Below are 21,207 nucleotides of genomic sequence, written 5' to 3' on the forward strand. Positions count from 1 at the left end.
GCTCGCTGGGCATTGTTTTTTACTCGTTTCAATTTTCTTGTGACGTACCGTCCCGGGGCTAAAAACACCAAGGCGGATGCTTTGTCTAGGTGTTTTCCGGGGGGAGAACCTCGGGAAGAGCCGGTACCCATCCTCCAGAAAGGGGTAGTGGTCTCGGCTCTCACGACTGAGGTAGAGGCGGAGATTGCCGAGGCCCAAGAGGAGGTACCACCAGGACTTCCCGCCAACAAATCATTTGTACCCCTGCATCTTCGGCCTAAGGTGTTGAAGGAACACCACGATTCGGTACTGGCTGGTCACCCAGGGGTGAAGGGCACCTTAGAGCTGGTATCGCGTCGTTTCTGGTGGCCCAAAATCCGGCAGGACGTGGTCTCGTACGTGGCAGCTTGCATCACGTGCGCTAGGGCTAAGTCACCCCGAACCCGTCCTGCTGGCACGCTACAGCCTCTGGGGGTACCCAATAGGCCATGGACAGAAATCTCCATGGATTTTATCACTGACTTGCCAGCCTCGGCAGGGAACACGGTCATCCTGGTGGTGGTTGACCGTTTTTCAAAGATGGCGCATTTTGTGGCGTTGTCCTCTTTGCCCAATGCTAAGACGTTGGCTCAGGTATTTGTTAAGGAGGTGGTCAGACTCCACGGAGTACCGTCTGACATAGTATCTGATAGGGGTACGCAATTTGTGGCGAGGTTTTGGAAAGCTTTTTGCTCAAGGTTGGGGATCAAGTTGTCACATTCATCGGCATTTCATCCACAGTCTAATGGACAAACTGAGCGCATGAACCAAAATCTAGAACAGTATTTACGATGCTTTGTGTCCGACAACCAGGAGAAGTGGTCTACTTTCCTTCCTCTGGCCGAATTCGCATTAAATAATCACCGCCAAGAGTCATCAGGAGAGTCTCCATTCTTTTGTGTGTACGGTCAACATCCTCAGTTTTGTACCTTACGTCAGGGTGACTCCGGGGGTGTCCCGGAGGAGGATCAGCTAGGAGCCCAATTGTCATCAGTCTGGAGGCGGGTGAAACAGCGTTTGTTGAGCATGAGTGCCAGGTACAAACGGGTGGCTGACAGTAGACGCGTGCCAGGTCCGGACCTGTGTGTGGGTGAATGGGTGTGGTTAGCTACGAAGAACATAAAACTCAAAATCCCATCTTTAAAACTGGGTCCAAGGTTTATTGGGCCTTTTAGGATTTCTGCCATCATTAACCCAGTGGCTTATCGGTTGGAACTTCCTGCGGTGTACAGAATACATAACGTTTTTCACAGGGCTTTATTGAAAAAGGTGGTAGGCTTGGTGGACACGACGCCGATGCCACCTCCAGTCATGGTGGATGGCGAGTTAGAGTTCGAGGTCGCCAAGGTAGTGGACTCTCGAGTAGTACGCCGTACTCTTCAGTATTTGGTGCACTGGCGGGGGTATGGTCCAGAGGAGAGGTCTTGGGTTCCAGCCTCAGACATACATGCGGATCGGCTGGTCAGTTCTTTTCACCGTCGTCATCCGGACAAGCCGGGTCCTATGAGTCTTGAGGGCCCTGGGGTCCCTCGTAGAAGACTGGGTACTGTCATGTCGGACGCTGTTCACACCACAGCATCCGGCAGGCAGAGGTAGTTCCACCTCCAGCCACTATAGCCTCAGTGGCGCCGGTTTGATCTTCAGGCTCTCGGGGGTTAATCCTGCTGGAGACCAGGTTGGAAGGTTAGTCACGCCCACGGTCTTTAAATAGTCATACTGGCATATGGGCGTCGCCGATTATAGCTTGTGTTTCATACCAAGTGGTTCCGGTCTGGAGTGGAGGTGTTCAAGAGAGAGAGATTCATATCTGGTGTCGTATGATCCGTCGTTATCCTTTCTCCTTCCAATATTTGTGTTTAGTTGTGCCCTGTTCACATTACTGTTTATTCCTGTGTGTGTGCGGCGCAGTGCAGTTTAAGTTCTCCCTGTCTGTCATTATTTGTGTGGGAGCTTTGGTGGTGTGACTCCTCACTGGGTGGAGGGTGGAGGGTTAAGTGCAGGGCTGAGCAGGAGATAAGGAAAGGTCGGAGGCTCAGGCATTTGCACCTTCAGCAAAAACCCTGGGTTGAGGGTCAGACAGGGTTTCCCCTAGTAAAAGGGACACCACAGGGGCCCCGGGTATTTCAGCCTTAGTTGAACTAAGCCCCCGTGACAAGTGCTTCTTAAAGATAATGGAAAAATGCAGATAGAAGTAGAGAATAGCCCAAAAGTAAGTTTTCATGGCGCGACCGGTGGCATGATACGACTGCCGATAGGAAAACTGTTACCAATCGGTGGCCATTTTAATGCCTATTTACAGAGGCAGACCAAAGTAAATGACTCGCACTCCGCTATCAGTACTAGGATGCCATGATTCTCGATTATACGAGTCCTGTTTACATCAGTAGATGCACCAAAGCATGTCCCAGTGTATTTATACATTATGGGCCCAAGGCTGTCCTTTGGGCTTCATTTCAGCCAGTTGGGTTAGCATAAAAAAAAAGTATGGCATGTGGTACACAGATTTAACCATCATAATCAACGGGCAACTTGAGCAACTGTGTACATACAAACACATACCTGCCTATTCACTTTTTTATGAAGTCACGATATACCCTTTAATCGTGTTGCAGCCTCTGTGGCCTTTCTGAAAAACACTTAGATAGGTGGACATCTTTTCGCTAAGCATGTGATGTGAGGCAGTGACCGCTGTCACAGGTAGGGGTCGCTGTTTGTTCTCCCCAGGATGCCCAAGGAGGTGTATTGAGGCCATGAGGGGGTATTGCAGTCGCAGGCGTAGCTATGATTGCAATGGTGAAGCAGTGACCAATGTCACAGGTAAGGGTCACTGTGTGTTCTCCCCAGGTGGTGCACGGAGGTGTATGAAGGCCATAGGAGTGCATGGCAGTCACGGGTGTAACTGTGACTGCAATGCAGACTAAAAATAAAATAAGTGCTAGCCTTGGACATGCAAGGGAAAACCTGCTCTGGGATGTTGTGTTGTGAAACAGACTGCAGGATGGTAGTCGTGCACTCCGTTTCATTCCAAGCCCTGGATTTCCATGTGGTTGAAGGCCACAGGTTCCTCTGTTAAAAGCCCTACAGGAAAGGGTATGGGTGTGTCAGGTGTAATGTCAGTGTCAGTCTGGTGTGTGTGCTAGTGTGCAGAGAAGTCAGCTTGGCAGAGCTATCCCTGTGGGAGGCAACACAGGCCAGCGGAGCCAGAAGCCAGGGCAGCTGAATAGCCTGGCACACACAGTGTACACAGCGGTGCTGACGTCCACAGTAACTGGTCTCGGATGTGGACAGGTCTTGTGCCCGGAGGTAGCCTATCCTGTGCCCGAAGGAGGACTAGCGTGTTTAACGGCTGTAAACAGGAGGTGATGGTTCCTGGCTGTAATCCGGAGTACTTGTTGGAAACTGTGGGGGCCAGCATATTGTGTGGTGGAGCTCTGGAGTCCATCAGACCACTAGACACATGGCACCTAACGCCAGTTGTCATGATCCAGGTTGGATGATGACAGATTTTGCACAAGTAACCTTTTTTTTCCTTTAAGCTGTTGGCTTAAAGTTAGATTTGCCCCCGGTGGCCATTAGGGTCATTACACTGTGGTTGTTTTAGTTCTAGTTTTGCCCCCGGTGACCGTTAGAGTCATTACACTCTGGTTACTTTAGTTTAGTTGCCCCCGGTGGCCGCTAGTGTTATTGCACGTGATTAAGAAGTAGGTGTGATTCCCTGGCTCCTACCTATAAAGGAGTAGCAGGTGGTCTCACTCACTGTTGGGGATATTGCTCATTTCCAACCAAGTCTGGTGAAGGAAGGAACTACAGAGAGGAGTTCCTGGCAGCTCAGGGGAGCTCTGGTGTAATAGCTTCAGGCGGAAGCTGAATTCAGGTGGCGAGCTTCAGGGGTGAAGCTGAACTTTGGTGTCGTACTCTGTTGCTGGGAGCCATAGCAACAGAGCAAAGCGAAGTGGAGCTTTTCCCTGTTTGTGACTTTCCTTGTGTGTATTAGTGCAGTGGTGGGATTAGTTTCTGCACCGTCCAATTCACTAGAAAGGGATAGGTGCAGGGCGAGATAGGGATTTGAGGTATCCAGCTCGTCGCCAGGTGCGGAACCTGCCTAGGGATCGTCAGGAGTGTAGGGACACTGACTCAGGGGAGTGCAGGAGGTCTCCACGTCCCCGTTCCCTACTGCAGGGCCCTCCATTGTAATGGTTTCCCCGGTGTTCCCATTAACTCTGTTTAAATTCACCCTGCTGGAGGCGGTGTATCCAGGTTCACGGGTGTTATAGAAATTTGCCCTGCTGGAGGCGGTGTATCCAGTCACACGTGACATTACACCAGTCACCCACTTGACAAATGCTACATACACACCATTTACACACTAGACACATGATACATATATGCCCGTCACACACTAGTGCAGCAGACACCACTCAAAGTGCATATCCGTCACTCATACACTGGACTTATTAACACTACACATATCACTCATTACAAGCATTACTTACAACGATATACTTACCAGCCTTCTGCAGGTCACCCATAAAGAACTTCTTTGCTGGTAGTGCTTCAAATAAGCCCCACCCACTTCCGCTATGCTATTGGCATGCTCCTCCCACTCACTGCGACTGCAGTGATAGTTTTTGCTCACCTGTACCGGTGCATTGCAGTTCAGCTGAAATGAATCACCACCCCAACTGAACTCCTGTGCAGCTGGACCATGAATCCCTTTAATAAACTTTCTTGAGGCAAACTTCCTATAATTTAAAATGAACCAATAAAATTGGTATTCTATCATCCTGATAGGGACGGCTGGGTCAGTAGTGAGGCACATAGTCCTTTTAGCCTTTTTTGGGGGGCCATTAGGTATCGTTGTTTATCTTCCCTGCGATTTCTTTATTTCTATTTCATCAGAATAGTTTCAAGTCGTACCTTGCGGCATTTGAAGATCACAACGAAGTCCACAACACAAGAGATGACATCTTGACACTACTAGTATGTGGGAGCATGTGCCAGTCCTTACTTAAGGGACATCACTGCAATCTTCAGGAGCGGTACATGTCAGCAGTGTGTAGCATGTCACACTAAGAAATTTACTATATTAAAAACTTGCTGGAAAAACCTACTTCAGCAGGTAAGAGATTGTTTTAATGGCTGGTTTGCCTCCATCTCAGTGACAAGCCATATTTAATTAGAAACTATTGTGGCAATAATTAGCTACTTCTAAAATCATATCAGATACACATGATTACGCCTCCACAGGGGTACGATCTGCAGCCTGTTGAGGAATCATACCCAAATCGAAAATAATTCAGCACGATAATAAAGAATCAATGACAGCTTAAAATATATTCCAGCAGCAACAAAATGCTCCGAGTGCCTTCCAGTTGGCGAGATACAAGCCCAAGAGCATTGCGGTAACATCGTATGGTTATGTAATACTGCAAATACGTTCAACCAACTAAATTTTCTTTTAGATTATTGTTGTGAGTTCATTTTCCCCTTCACCATTGAGGTCTGATGAACTCCCTCTTCTGGTGAAGGAAGGTAGTGAGGCTGATTACAAAGCACTTGAGCAGAATGATGATGACTGGGTGACTGGAATTGCTGACTGGATATAAGGCAGCCGACGCCCTTCTGCCTTGCGGGTGATTACTCTGAGGGATTGTTGGAGACCAGTCTGATTCCTGCCCCTCAAAAGATAAGTTTTCTGCTCTACTTTTTGCATTTGTGTTTTGGTTTTGTTTTGCCTTGTTTTTCTGGATTTCTGCCTTTCCCTGCTTGGTGAGCTGAATTCCTTTTTGCTCTGTCTTCAGAAAATACCTGAGTACTGATATAGTCTTTTTGAAGCCTAGCGTCTTCAGGGTTTTTTTCCCTATCAGTCTGTTGGCTCTTGTTTTTGAGAGGGTTTTGGCGGATTGCAGACAGCAGCTTTTCTATTCTGTCCTATATAGTTAGCTTGGGCCCCATCATTTGCTCAGCCTATCTTTTTCATCTGTGTGAGTGTTTTTTGATCTTGCTTCACCGTCATTATATGTTGGGGGCTGCCTATTGCTTTGGGGTCTGCTCTGGGGCAGTTTAGATTTCCCTTTCTGTCTTTAGGCTATGTAGTTCTCCGGCTGTGATCGAGGGGTCTAGGGCACCGTAGAACCCCCCCACGGCTACTGCTAGTTGTTAGTTTCAGGGGTCTGCAATCCGATAGCTGCCAACTTCTCTGGTTTTCTGGACTTAGCTAGTATTTCTGTTTTTGCCTCCTACGGTGACTCATTCATAACAGGTTATATCACTTGCACTGCCCTCATTAGTGGCCAATAATATACAAAAAGACAAACCTAAAAAAACACTAACACTGGCTTGGTGTGAGCTAGCTACTTAATGCAAAAAGAACAAATACTAATAACAAATTTATTAAGATTTTTTGAAGCCAATAAAAGGACATACCTGAAGGGGGTAACTGAAAATAACGAGTCATCACCTATCCACAGAATATAAAAGAGAGTCCGGCACTTAAAGACAAAAGGAAAACCGTTTTATTGGAACTGCAATCCGGTGTTTGCAACGTTTCAGTTTGTCACTCACCTTCACTGGACAGATTGGGGTTGATCATTGTGCATGGATGGAGCAATGTGGATAAGGGTAACGGTCCAATGGATAGGCACGCTGTTTGGGCTTACTTGCTGATCGGTGGGGGTCCAACCTCTGGAACTTGCACCAATCGGTAGAACCAGGAACTTTTATCCCTGTTAAGGTACTGTCACACTTAGCGATGTACCAGCGATCCCGACCAGCGATATGACGCGGTCAGGATCGCTGGTACATCGCTAAGTGGTCGCTAGTGGGCTGCCACATAGGCAGATCTCACTAGCGACATCGCTGGGGACAGGGATCGCTACTTACCTGTCACACTAGGCGATCCTGCGTCCTCCCGCCCGGCTCCACGCGTCGCTCGTCCTCACAGCAGGAAGCGCCACAGGAAGCTGACGACGAGAAACAGTCCTGAACGTTCTCGCGCGATCAGCGATAACCAGCGGGGGAGCGGGTCGTAGGTAAGTATCAGACACAGAGATATCGCTAGCAATATCGCTATAACGTCACTAGTTATAGCGATATTGCTAGCGATATCTCTTAGTGTGACATGCCCTTTAGACTGGAGCAGCAGTGCACATGCTTGGCCGCTACTCCATTCATTCCCTGTGGCGATGTTATGTGCTGAGCTCGGCTTTTCCCAGTAGCTCCAATGGAGTGTAGATCAAGTATGCAGACTGCCACTCCATTCCAAAAGGGATAAAAGTTCCTTGTTTGTTCTGGGGTAAATGGGGTAACATTTCTCCTTGTGGAGAGTGATACACCAGGCCTGGAATTTCAATGTACAGAGACTTAAAAGCCTTGCATTCTCCTCTGGGAAATTAAATATGGAAATTGCCACCTATTGGAAGCAGCAATCCTACAAGTCAATATTGACCCTTTAACAAGCCTTGCCGTTTGAGATTTTGGCTTGGCATTTATCCAACGTCATATTGCAAGGCTCGTTAAAGGGTCAATATTAACTTGTAGGATCGCTACTTCCAATAGGTGGCGCTAGAGTTCTAGTCCTCTTCCTCTCTGAAGAGGCAATATGCATTATTTGTTCTACTTATTTATGCAGACTCCAGCTGTCCACTGATCAGCAAGTTATCATATGTCCTACTTATAGGTGATAAATTGTTTTAACCCAACAACCCCTTACTGTGACTTACACAGTGTTTACTAGTAGTTACACAATTAGTCTTCTGTCCTAAGCACTTCTCTGCCATCTAATGGAGCATTGATACTGCAGTATTTTCCGCAGCCTCAGCCAAGATGTGAGCGCCTCCTTCTCCCTGAAGTGCCACAGAGAAGGATTCTTGCCAGAACTACTACATCCAGTGCACGTGCTGTATTATTTATGCTATAAGCTGAGCGCTTCTTGGATGAAGTCCAGGACTAGGCAGCTGTGGGAGCATTTGAAAAGTCACTTCTCAGTATGTGCTTACCCAGTGAGACAGAAGACTGGAAGGAATGGGCCTTGGGAAAAAATGTGTATACAAATAGGCCTTATCCGTTCACTGACCTTTAGAATACAGTGACCGGCAGATTACCAATAATAACAAGCATGTAGCCGAGGAGTTATATTATTACTCTATATGGGTTAAGCTACAGATTTGCTACTGAAAAATTCTGCAATAGATGCAAGTGCCACCAGAGCAACCCCATCCAGCTGAATGGAACTCATTTCCAGTCGCAGACAAAGGTGAATTCACACCAATGAGCAGAGACTCATACACATGGCCGTATTACGGATTGGTTTTATAATAAAGTACTTATGGAGCTTTATGGGCCTAGGCATTACCTTTGTTTGCATCCAACATGATGAAGCCATAATAGAAGTGATGTAGGTATATATTTTAAAACTAATACTATGTATTACTAAATGCCAAATCAAGTGATACTGGGTTAACCAACTTGGCCCATAAACAGGCACTACCTAGAAAGTCACATCACAGTCCAAGTATTTTCCCTTGTAGAATGTGGAAAACAACACAATTTTTCTTTTCAATACTTCCCAAATGACTGACAAGTTTTCTACTTTTTACTGTACACACATACCCTGTAATCTTTACAGGGAATCTGTCAGCAGGTTTTTGCTACGTTATCTGAGAGCAGCGTAATGTAGGGACAGAGACCCTGATTCCAGCAATGACTTATTGAATTGCTTGGAATAAATTTTGCTATAATTCTTGTTTTTTTCTGTTGCAGATGCAGCAGTGCTCAAAACGCTGAGCTATATATATCCCGCCCACACCTCTGATAGGCAGCTTCCTGTGTACACTGTCAGCAAGCAGCCAAACAGTGATGAGGGTGGAGTTACACAGATTAGCCTGACTGGTCTGCACATGAGACGCAGTCATCTAGTCATAATGTTCTACTGATAAGACACTCATTACATTGAAACTACAAGACACAGCCTAATAAGTGACACATCCTTGGAATCAGGTTCTCTGTCCCTACAATATGCTGCCCTCAGATTACGGTAATAGCAAAAATCTGCTAACATGCAATAATTATGTTTGCTGCTTTTCATCTACTGTATTTAGCTTCAGTAAACTTATAAAAAAAAAAAAAGTTTCCAGTTCTGTAAATTTGATAAAACACAGAATCTTTGAAAAGCTATTTAGTGATTTGGGGAGAGAGCTGGACACCCCTAAAACACCTTTAAACTGACCTCATTTTAACATTTGGATGACCACCATTCCCCTAAAACATAGTAACATAGTTATTAAGGTTGAAGGAAGACTTTAAGTCCATTTAGTTCAACCCATATCCTGTCCTCACTTGCCCTAACATGTTGATCCAGAGGAAGGCAAAAAAAAATCCCATGTGGCAAACAGTAAGCTTCACATTGGGGAAAAAAATTCCTTCCCGACTCCACATACGGCAATCAGACTAGCTCCCTGGATCAACGCAATATTAAGGAAACTAGTGTATATACCCTGTAAAATTATACTTTTCAAGAAAGGCATCCAGACCCTTCTTAAATTTTATTAGGGAATCACTCATTACAACATCATATAGCAGAGAGTTCCATAGTCTCACTGCTCTTACAGTAAAGAATCCGCGTCTGTGAGTATGATTAAACCTTCTTTCCTCCTGACGTAGAGGATGCCCCCTTGACCCCGTCACAAGTCTAAGAGTAAAAAGATCATTAGAAAGGTCTTTGTATTGTCCCCGCATATATTTATACATTGTAATAAGATCACCCCTAAGCTTTCGATTCTCCAAACTAAATAACCCCAAGTGTAATAACCTATCTTGGTATTGCAGACCCCCCAGTTCCCTAATAACCTTGGTCGCTCTTCTCTGCACCCGCTCCAGTTCAGCTATGTCTTTCTTATACACTGGAGACCAGAAATGTACACAGTATTTTAAGTGTGGTCGCACTAGTGACTTATATAGAGGTAAAATTATGTTCTCCTCATGAGCATCTATGCCTCTTTTAATGCATCCCATTATTTTATTTGCCTTTACAGCAGCTGCCTGACACTGGCCACTAAATGTGAGTTTGTCGTCCACCCATACACCCAGTTCTTTTTCAGTGACAGTTTTGCCCAGTGTTTTACAATTAAGCACATAATTATACATCTTGTTCGTTCTACCCAAGTGCATGACCTTTCATTTAACCCCATTAAAGCTCATTATCAGCCCAAGCTTCTAGTTTACATAAATCCTCCTGTAATATAAAATTGTCCTCCTCTGTATTGATTACCCTGCAGAGTTTAGTGTCATCTGCAAATACTGAAATTCTACTCACTATTCCCCCTACAAGGTCATTAATAATTATGTTAAAAAGAAGCGGGCCCAAAACGGACCCCTGTGGTACCCCACTGCTAACCGTGACCCAGTCCGAGTGTGCTCCATTAATAACCACCCTTTGTTTCCTATCCCTGAGCCAGCTCTTAACCCACCTACACATATTTTCCCCTATCCCCATTGTTCTCATTTTATGTATCAACTTTTTGTGTAGAGAAAACAGCTGCACTCTCAATCTGATAAGCTTTTATGAAGAGGTAAGTTCCGGACTGGACCAAGGGAATGCAGTGGACGTGGTGTACATGGACTTTTCAAAAGTTTTTGATACGGTGCCACACAAAAGGTTGAGTGGTGATACAGACAAGGCGTGCACTCTGTGGATATGAGGTAGGTGCAAGCTGAACCTGGAACTTTGTCCAGACGGTCATCCAGTGAAGAGAAAACAACTGCACTCTGGGGAAATTTTGATTTTCAATGCAAAAAATTTTTTTTATTTAAGACACCACAGGGGAATAGTGCGTTGAGGTAACGTTTCGACCCTATGTCGGGTCTTTATCAAACCTCACTAAAGTGCCATATGTAAAAGTCCGGTCTGACAGGGACCAGGCAGAGATCCTAAGATGAGCTGAAAGCGTGGGGCAGCAAGCGCCGTTTGTGGTGAAATTTTTTTGCATTGAAAATCAAAATTCCCCCAGAGTGCAGTTGTTTTCTCTTCACTGGATGACCGTCTGGACAAAGTTCCAGGTTCAGCTTGCACCTACCTCATATCCACAGAGTGCACGCCTTGTCTGTATCACCACTCAACCTTTTGTGTGGCACCGTATCAAAAACTTTTGAAAAGTCCATGTACACCACGTCCACTGCATTCCCTTGGTCCAGTCCGGAACTTACCTCTTGGTAAGGAGACACAGATTAGATATTAGAAAAAACTTTTTGACAGTTAGAGTGATCAATGAGTGGAACAGGCTGCCACGAGAAGTGGTGAGTTCTCCTTCAATGGAAGTCTTCAAACAGAGGCTGGACAGACATCTAACTGGGATGATTTAGCGAATCCTGCTTTGAGCAGGGGGTTGGACCAGATGGCCCAGGAGGTCCCTTCCAACTCTACGATTCTATGATTCTATGATTCTTCATAAAAGCTTATCAGATTAGTCTGACAGGAACGGTCCCTCGTAAACCCATGTTGATATTGGGTCATGAGGTTATTCTTCTCCAGATACTCCAGTATAGCATCTCTTAGAAAACCCTCCAGGATTTTACCCACAGTAGAGGTTAAGCTTACGGGCCTATAATTTCCAAGTTCAGTTTTTGTCCCCTTTTTGAATATCGGCACCACATTTGCTATACGCCAGTCCTGTGGTACAGACCCTGTTATTATGGAATCTTTAAAGATAAAAAATAATGGTCTATCTAGGATTGTGCTTAATTCCTGCAGTACTCGGGGGTGTATCCCATCCGGGCCCGGGGATAAAATAAATAAAAATGCAGGATTACCGTATATTAGTGGTCAAAATAAGAAAAGCTGCTGGAAGATACTTATTTGAGGTCTGCAGACATTATTTGGTTATCTATGGATACATTTTGAAGTTGAATTTCACAGGTCAATAATCTGAATACTGATGAACCCTCATTCATAATCATTGGCCAGTGTTAACAAAAACCTTTTTCATCGGCAGACTGGATCTGTTATGACGGCATAAAAATGATTGTTCTAGATATCGCCTGGTGACAGTGGATACGATGACGACAATGCGCATGCTGAATGGGGACTGAACGATCGCATTAACAGTCATTCAATTTCCACACGATTTGTATTGCCACATCTGAACGGTTCTCTGGTCTTAAAATGCAAGTCTGCAGCCACTCTGTGAATGGATAACTCCTTTATAGGGCTTGTCTGGTCCAAATCAATGATTCTGCAACTCTGTATGGACTGCAGACTTCCAAATTCCACCAATGCACGCACTGTGGCTGACCGCATCATAAGCTGGGCGTGGCCTCGGCTCGACAAGTGCATTGAGCGAGGCTGCACCCACTGGCCGGGGGTATGTATATCTCATACGTACCCTCCGGTCCCGCAACGGAAACTGGCCAATCCCCGCATCGCACAGTGCGTGCACTGGAGAAATTCATAAGTTTGCAGTCACACAGGGAGACACACACAGAGCGACTGCAGACTTATTGAATGGAAACGGACAACTCCTTTAAGCAAGCACGGATCGACTTGTATATAAGCGCTCTTATGTACAGGAATCTGCTTGACTTAAACACTTTTCGTTACCCTACTGTATAAGAGACAACACAGTTTTCTTATGTAAGTGGATATAACCCCATTCACAATGAGCTTGAAAAATATCAAAATGTAAGAATTACACCACTGTAAATTTTATGCAAGGATCCCTTGACATTTCGTCATCCCCACTGTACAAATACACAATATTACCATGCCCGTCTTCCATATCAGAATGAGTGACTCACTGAGGATTTATAGAGGTATTTTACTTTACTTGTCCCTAGGTCTGCAGTAGGTTGCGCTGCATTTACTGCACATGCACAGTTCTGTGTTGTGTCAGGTCCATGCTTGATATTTCCCCAATATTACTATTTTTCACACTATAAACTGTTTTCCGGCCGCACTTTACTTCTATCCTTCATGTCTCAGTCTTTACAACACTGTAGACCAATAGATTAAGGATGATTTGGATTTGTATGAATCTCGGAAAATATTCTAACCTGAGGCTACAAAATCAAATAATGTTACGGCACAGAGGAGCCGGGATATTGCTCTTTTCATTAACTTCATACATATGGAATTATGGAGTTTTTAGAAAAGTGATAAACTGTGGTCTATATTTTATCTAGGAGTCTATTATATAAAATTAAATTTGTCCTCATATAAAGAAGTCTAGGGAATAATAGGTTCTACTTTTTTTTTTTCTTCTAATTTTCAAATTGTATAGCAATCATGACAGTCAGCCATCACCTTTAAAGGGAACCTGTCATATAAAAAACACTATTAACCTGCAAACATGGGGTTAATCTGTGGGTGAATAGCTTTCTGACAAGATGCAGCCAACTCACTGAGAGACCCACTGCCGGGAGGAAATTAACTTTATTCCTCTGTGCAGCTTTGTTCTTTCAGTCATGGGGTGGGCCGCTGGGGGTTCAGTCACTACTCAGTGCATAGAGACTGGCAGCTGTAACCACGCCCCTGGCACTGACTGACAGCCGATTCATCAATGGCGCTCCGCATAAGAGCCGGCTGTCAGTCACTTTGTTGTTAGACTTTACAGTACTGTTTCAAGAGAAGTCAGTAGAGCTGACCAAAGGGGGAAATCGCTTGTTTCTAAATGATAAGACTGAATTCAGGACTAAGCACCAGCATAACCCGAGTCCTGTTATTTAGAAACAAGCGATGAACCTCTCTAAGATGGGAAAACGGCTCAACATTCAATACACAAAAGCACCAACTACAAATTTCACATACTTTTATCGAGAGAAGCTCCTGCCATGTGGTAAAAACTCAGCGCTGTGTCCACATCATTAATGTTCTTCAGGAAGGTAAAGAAGTTTTCCACTTCCTCAAATTCCAAGCCCTAGAAAACAAATATGTGGTTTAGGCTACATCTTTTACCCTATGTGAGTCATATGGTCATTTTCCTTAACACGTATAACAAGAAACATAAAAAAGTCATATGCTCCGATTCAACAAAACCGGCAATTTTCACCCCGATCTTGATGCTGGGTGCACCTGACTCAATGAGAAATGCACATCTATTAATGAAATAGGAGACACTAGCGTGGACCTCTGTGTGACTTGCCACAAATTTTTACTCCAGTCAGAGACATAGTCATCATGAATTAGACGAATTGTAACGTTGCGCCCCTGTCCCACCCCTGCTCTGCCCATTTTCAAGAACATGGGCAAAAGTGAAGCGAAAAAGCCAAACGTTGCAAAATGTTTGCAGAACTCCAAGTTGCACAAAACTTCTGCAACTTTACAAAACAATTTATGTCAGAATTCTGGCGTAACTGTTTTAGTGAATCTGCCCAAAACCCTTGTAATACCAACTTTTCACAAATATTATGGGATTTCAGGGTTTAGATTTTCAGACACCTTAAAAAGCTTTAAAATATTATCGCAATAAAGCTTAGTCAAAATATATATAAATTAAAATATAATACAAAGTTACAATTTTGTAACATACTTTGCATTTTCACTGCTCACCATCATCAAGATATTTGTTGTCACACTGGGTTTGTTTGTTTTTCATGAATGTGCACCTAAGGGTTAACAGTTAATTGCCGGCTGCGTCTCTCTCACACATACCAAGTACGGTTCGGAGGTGTGGATCTATGTGACCGTGCCCGCCATCTATCCTTGGATTTTGCAATTGTTCACTATTATTAGTACTCGCAGGCTGCGAGTGGAGAACAGTTCTATTTGTTCCAGGCAATGATCTGCACCGCAGATGACACATTACAGCAAATTAGCAAAGATTTGTGCATCTGGTGATGATGTGTTTCACTCCCAAAGCATTGCAGAGACTGGATACAATTGTAAACACTACTCCAGTTGGGAGGAAGACTACATGTCAAGGTTTGCAATTTTAGAAAACATAACATATATTATTAGAAGCTGTAAAAGTTTTTATTTATTAATTAAGCCCAATTTTTCTTTTTTAATCAAACTTTTATTGAAGCCGAACAATATAGTTTACAGCAGATTTTACATCTCGTCATACAATATATATACAGGAATAGTGCCTATATGAATCAATTATTACTTATATAGCACCATTGAATCCATGGTGCTGCACATGAGAAGGGGTTACATCGCAATACAAATATCACTTACAGTGGAGAAATTAACAAAGGTAGACTGGTACAGAGGGAATAGGAGCCTGCTCTTGTGGGCTTAGGCTATGTGCACACGTTGCGGATTCCGCTGAGGTTTTTTCCGCGCGGAAACGCAGGTAAAACCGCAGGTAAAGTGACCTGCGGTTTTGCTGCGTTTTGGCCTGCGGTTTTGCCCTGCGGTTTCACACCTCCACTATGTTAAAGGTGTGAAACCGCAGCAGAATCCGCAAAAATAATTGACATGCTGCGGAAAAAAAACCGCAGCAAAACCGCGCGCAAAAAACCGCAGCGTGAGCACTGTGGTTTTGAAAACCCATAGGCTAACATGGTAAAGTACCATGTCTGCGGAACTGCTGCGGTGAGGATAACTGAGGAGATGACCAAATTCAACCAGGTGGTCAAGATTTTTGCTAGAAACTTGACATCGGATGTCAGCAATGATATAGGCCAATATGAATCTGGGAGATTTTTCTCCTTCTCCTCTTTTGGAATCACTATGATTGTTACTTCCTGTAATGAGTTCGGCAGGCTCCGTGACTGGAATGTATTGTTAATAATATCTAGGTATTTTTGCCCCAACACTTCCTCAAACCGCTTATAGCGTTCTATTAGCAGGCCATATGACCATGGGGCCTTGATTAGGCCTAATTTACATAAAATCCAAAACATCCTCCACTTTTTTTGGAAGACACAAAAATCCAAAACATCCTCCACTTTTTTTGGAAGACAGTTTAACAGTGGTTTTTATTTCTTTTGTACTTTTACAATATATACTTTTTTTTTGCAAAACAAATGTGTATGAAAACACAGAACACCAAAAATAGATTCCTGCATGTGTAACATAAGGCATCTCCGGACACGTGCATTGCCTGGACACCTAGGACCTGGGCACGACCATCATCCAGAAGCACATAATGCTGAATGTGATGCACATGTGGCTGTTGGTAAGCATAGAACTGTACCACTTTACTTCCTGATGTACTTGTGTAACACAGTGAAACGTGCGTCGAGGCTTTCTCTCCTAAGTGCAGATAGCACGGTATGACCTATGTTTTAAATGATAGAAAATAACTTTTATTCTGAATGGCACTTTCCCATTAGTTTCTAACATTTATACTGTATCTTAACCTTAGACCTTCATTACATTGACCTAAACAGGACTTAATATTTTAGTGAATTAATTACTATATTCTTGCAATTATATTTTAATATGATCTGATCTATGGATTTTTATGTATTTTGATTATTAGTAAATATAATGATTCTCCCTACCTACTTATAAGATCTCCTGGACTATTATATCACCTATGCAGTATTTTTAAGATACATTAATTGTTATACCTAAATCCCCCTTGTCTCTCAATATACTATATATGGGCTATCAGCAATATTACCTAATGCCCTTTCTTTTTTTCTCCTGTTATTCATAAATTATGATCTATGATTATTTATATACTAGCTGAAGAGCCCGGCGCTGCCTGGGCATAGTAATTAACTGTGGTTAGTTATAGCAAATTATAATTATCCTCCATCCCATAGTCCCGTGCCCATATACCCATCACACATCCTCCATCCCATAGGCCCGTGCCCATATACCCATCATACATATCCTCCATCCCAAAGTCGAGTGCCCATTTACCCATCACACATCCTCCATCCCATAGTCCCATGCCCATATACCCATCATACATATTCGCCATCCCATAGTCGAGTGCCCATATACCCATCACACATCCTTCATCTCATAGTCCCATGCCCATATACCCATCATAAATATCCTCCATCCCATAGTCCCGTGCCCATATACCTATCATACATATCCGCCATCCCATAGTCCCGTGCCCATATACCCGTCATACATATCCTCCATCCCATAGTCCAGTGCCCATATACCCATCACACATCCTCCATCCCATAGTCCCGTTCCCATATACCCGTCATACATATCCTCCATCCCATAGTCCAGTGCCCATATACCCATCACACATCCTCCATCCCATAGTCCAGTGCCCATATACCCATCACACATCCTCCATCTCATAGTCAACCATTATGACATCATGAGCGTCGGGGCTTGCAACCTATGACATCAGCGTTGCCATGGCAACAATTATGACATCATAATGAGGGGCGGGACTTGATACACACTTTTTCCCCATTATGTAGATAGGGGCAAAATTGTTTGGTGAATTGGAACGCGCGGGGTCAAAATTTCGCCTCACAACATAGCCTAGGACACTCTCGGGGTCCAGACGTGTGACTGTGCCAAATTTTGTGGCTGTAGCTGCGACGGTGCGGATGCCAATCCCGGACATACACACATACATACACACACGTGAGCTTTATATATTAGATTTTGCCTAAAAGTACAAAAAACTTTTTATTATTTATGTTATGCTATATGATTATTCCCTCGTTTCTTTTTTGATTAGGTATCAAAACGACCTGCATCTTATTTATCTAGATTTTTACAAGATACTTCTCTCAATATCCCACAATAAGTGTTTTGAAATTGCAGGTGTTTTTTTTGTTTGTTTAATTTAGTAAAGTATTTTTAACTCACTTAATATGAAAATATTACATTTACCATAGGTCATTTTTACATGACACATTCTTTTTGATGCAACTAGATTATCAACTAGACCAGAAAGTTGGATCTAAAAATGGCAAGAAAGGTAAACAATGACTATAATCTTTCAGCTGCCTTTTTTTTTTTTATGCCACAAGAGAATACCCATTGAACTGTGTGCCTGCTAATTTTATGAAGTGACCACTTGCGGAGGGTAGGGCTGGTCACTGGTTTTCCTGCACCATGGGTAATCTCATTACAATGTGCGCTGACAGTGCGCTCTCTTGCAAGCTTGTTACTTCTGATCAGAGTCGGTGAGTGAGCGCACTGTCAATGACAATCCATCACATGCTCAGTAGAGCAAGGAACAGCCCAGCCGCTGAAAAGGATGTCACTGATAACACTTCGTTTAAGGGGAGGCCAGAAGCTGCGGCAGTGACCATTCTTGACTATCCCATCATTCACCGGAATTCTCAAACTAAAGCCCCCGTTACACACTGCGATATCGCTAGCAATATCGCTGCAAAGTCACCGATTTTGTGACGTTGCAGCGATATTGCTAGCGATATCGCTGCATGTGATACTTACCTCCGACCGGCTCCCCCGCTGGTTATCGCTGATCGCGCGAGAAGCTGCTGGATCATTCCTCGTCGTCTGCTTCCTGCGGCGCTTCCTGCTGTGACGACGAGCGACGCGTGGAGCCGGGTGGGAGGACGCAGGATCGCCGCGTCTGACAGGTAAGTAGCGATCCCCGTCCCCAGCGATGTCGCTGGTGAGATCTGCCTGTGTGGCAGCTCACTAGCGACCACCCAGCGATGCACCAGCGATCCTGACTGCGTCATATCGCTAGTCGGGATCGCTGGTGCATCGCTAGGTGTAACGGTACCCTAAGTGTCACCAAAGAGGAGGTGGTAAAAAAAAAAAAAATCAGCTAGATAGCATAGAGAAGGAATTGTAGGGACTTTTTAATTAAAGTGTATTACAAAAGCGATTAGATTATGACATTGAAGAAGTACTCCTGCTCCCAACGTTTTTAATCCTCTTAATATCTTGCAATCATATTATAGCACTGTGCACTTACAATTGCTCATTTCACCTTTCCACCCAGTAAATTCTTCTCTGCTCTTTGTAGGAACAGGAAGTCTGTTTTCCACTGCATAAATCATACCCCTTTTGAACTCCTGACGCAGCTGCCCCCCCACCCCTCCGACATCGACTTATGCAGAGACTTGTGACTCATGCAAGGAAAATAGGCTTTTTATTTCTTCATAGAACTTAGAAGAATTCAGTTTTTAGTGATGTAGTTGACCTAATGTAAAAAAGAAGAATTAGTTGTGTAGAAAAGCAAAATGAGCAATTGTAAGTACACAGTGCTATATAATATGATGACTGCAATATACAGGGTGGGCCATCTATATGGATCCACTTGAATAAAATGGGAATGGTTGGTGCTATCAACTTCCTGTTTGTGGCACATTAGTATAAGGGAGGGGGGAAACTTTTCAAGATGTGTGGTGACCATGGCGGCCATTTTAGATCCAACTTTATTTTTTCCAGTGGGAAGAGGGTCATGTGACACATCAAACTTATTGAGAATTTCATAAGAAAAACAATGGTGTGCTTGGTTTTAACATAACTTTATTCTTTCATGAGTTACTTACAAATTTATGACCACTTATAAAATGTGTTCAAAGTGCTGCCCATTATGTTGGATTGTCGATGAAACCCTCTTCTCCCACTCTCGACACACTGATGGCAACACTGCAGAAGAAATGCTAGCACAGGCTTCCAGTATCCGTGGTTTCAGATGCTGCACATCTCATATCTTCACAGCATAGACAACTGCCTTCAGATGACCCCATAGATAAAAGTCTAAGGGGGTCAGATCGGGAGACCTTGGTGGCCATTCAACTGGCCCACGACGACAAATCCACTTTATCACCAACTATTCCAATTTTATTTAGATGTATCCATATAGATGGCCCACCTTGTATTAAGAGGATAATTTTAATGGGAGGGGTGCTTCTTTAAAATAGACAGGCATTAAGGATTAAAGTCAATTTTAGTTTCGGACCAACCATTTAGGCATCAGACTATTTTCTACCAAACACGGATCAAAAAAGAAATGTCATCTTCTTTAAAAATACATCTGATAAAAGTCAAAAACTGTCAAAACTATTTCAGTTTTGTAAAATTTTAGCAAGTTGCTAGTAACAATACAAAATTGTTATTAGGAATGTCGGAAACGTTACATTTCCACTATGCTGCCCTGCTGGTGTGGAGGAAACGGTCATCAAATAACTGGTAAATAGATTTCAGCATTCAATATTTAATCACGTCGATCGTCCTCCATGTCCACTCTCTGGATGAATTAGATCTTAGAAAAGCAGTCGTGCTGCTCTGGGCAAACAACTACATCATGTTAATGCAAAGTTTCAGCTCATTAAAAGTTGAAAAAAAAAAGATTTACTGTGAACATGGAACTAATTATGTTTGCAAACGCCATTTCCTAAATCATGAAAAGAAATCTTGAGAGCACTGCTACACTAGGAGGTAAGAAATGTTTGGTTCAGCATACTATGCAGCAAACCGACTCATGACCTCCAAGAGTTATAGAGCCGCGGTAATGGGATTGTGGAATTTGATGTGTCTTTCAACACCAAGCCTTAAGGAGAATGCAGCAATCCTACATGAAAGATACAATTGCTGGTCATAAATAGTACACAAAACACAAGCTTGTGTCACCCCAGGCTGCATGGTATTCCTTAATATTTCTCTATATTTGGGAAGCTGGCAGACTGAATGGCTGCGAATAGTATTAAAGGTAATCTGTCATCAAACTTTTACCACCTAATCTGAGCAGCACAATGTAGGGCCAGAGACCCTGATTCCAGCGATGTGTCACTTACTGAGTTGCTTGCTGCAATTTTGATAAAATCACTGTTTTATAAGAAGATTATAACTTGACGACTAGAAAACCTGTTGGCATATAGTACTCCATATTCACAATCTCTATATAATGGTTGAGGAGGTAAAAGTGGCTGGGACCCTAGGAGGTAGCGACCATGCTATTTTAGAATTTTGGATAACTAGAGGAGGAAGACCTGTGAAGACTCAGACGTCAAGGTTAGATTTCAGAAAGGCAGATTTTAAGGCATTCAGAAAGAGAATTGGAGGGATCCAATGGCTGGATATCCTTAAAGACAAAAATGTCCAGGAAGGATGGGAAATCTTGAAAAATGAAATTCTCAAAGCACAATTGTTAACAATTCCGAAAAGAGGGAAGAATAGGAAGCATTTAAGGAAGCCAGGATGGATGAACACAGAACTTAAGCACATGCTAAAAAGGAAGAAAAAAATGTTTATAAAATGGAAAGAGGGAGGCATATCTAAAGAAGAATATAATGCTGTCTGTAGAACCTGCAGGGCACAAATCAGATTATCTAAAG

General features: G+C 43.5%; 1 protein-coding gene across 2 annotated transcripts in view; it reads right to left on the reverse strand.

Annotated features, from left to right (window-relative positions):
- Positions 1 to 21,207, reverse strand: part of MICU1 (mitochondrial calcium uptake 1) — a 402,009-nt gene that overhangs the window by 121,198 nt on the left and 259,604 nt on the right. For both annotated transcript variants that reach the window (XM_073585810.1, XM_073585809.1), the window contains exon 10: positions 13,817 to 13,925. In XM_073585810.1, coding sequence (XP_073441911.1) covers positions 13,817 to 13,925 — 109 coding nt within the window. The remainder of the gene's footprint in view (positions 1 to 13,816; positions 13,926 to 21,207) is intronic.

The sequence above is a fragment of the Dendrobates tinctorius genome, unplaced genomic scaffold (assembly GCF_039654945.1).
Source record: "Dendrobates tinctorius isolate UK_male_01 unplaced genomic scaffold, ASM3965494v1 ptg000089l, whole genome shotgun sequence".
NCBI lineage: Eukaryota > Metazoa > Chordata > Amphibia > Anura > Dendrobatidae > Dendrobates > Dendrobates tinctorius.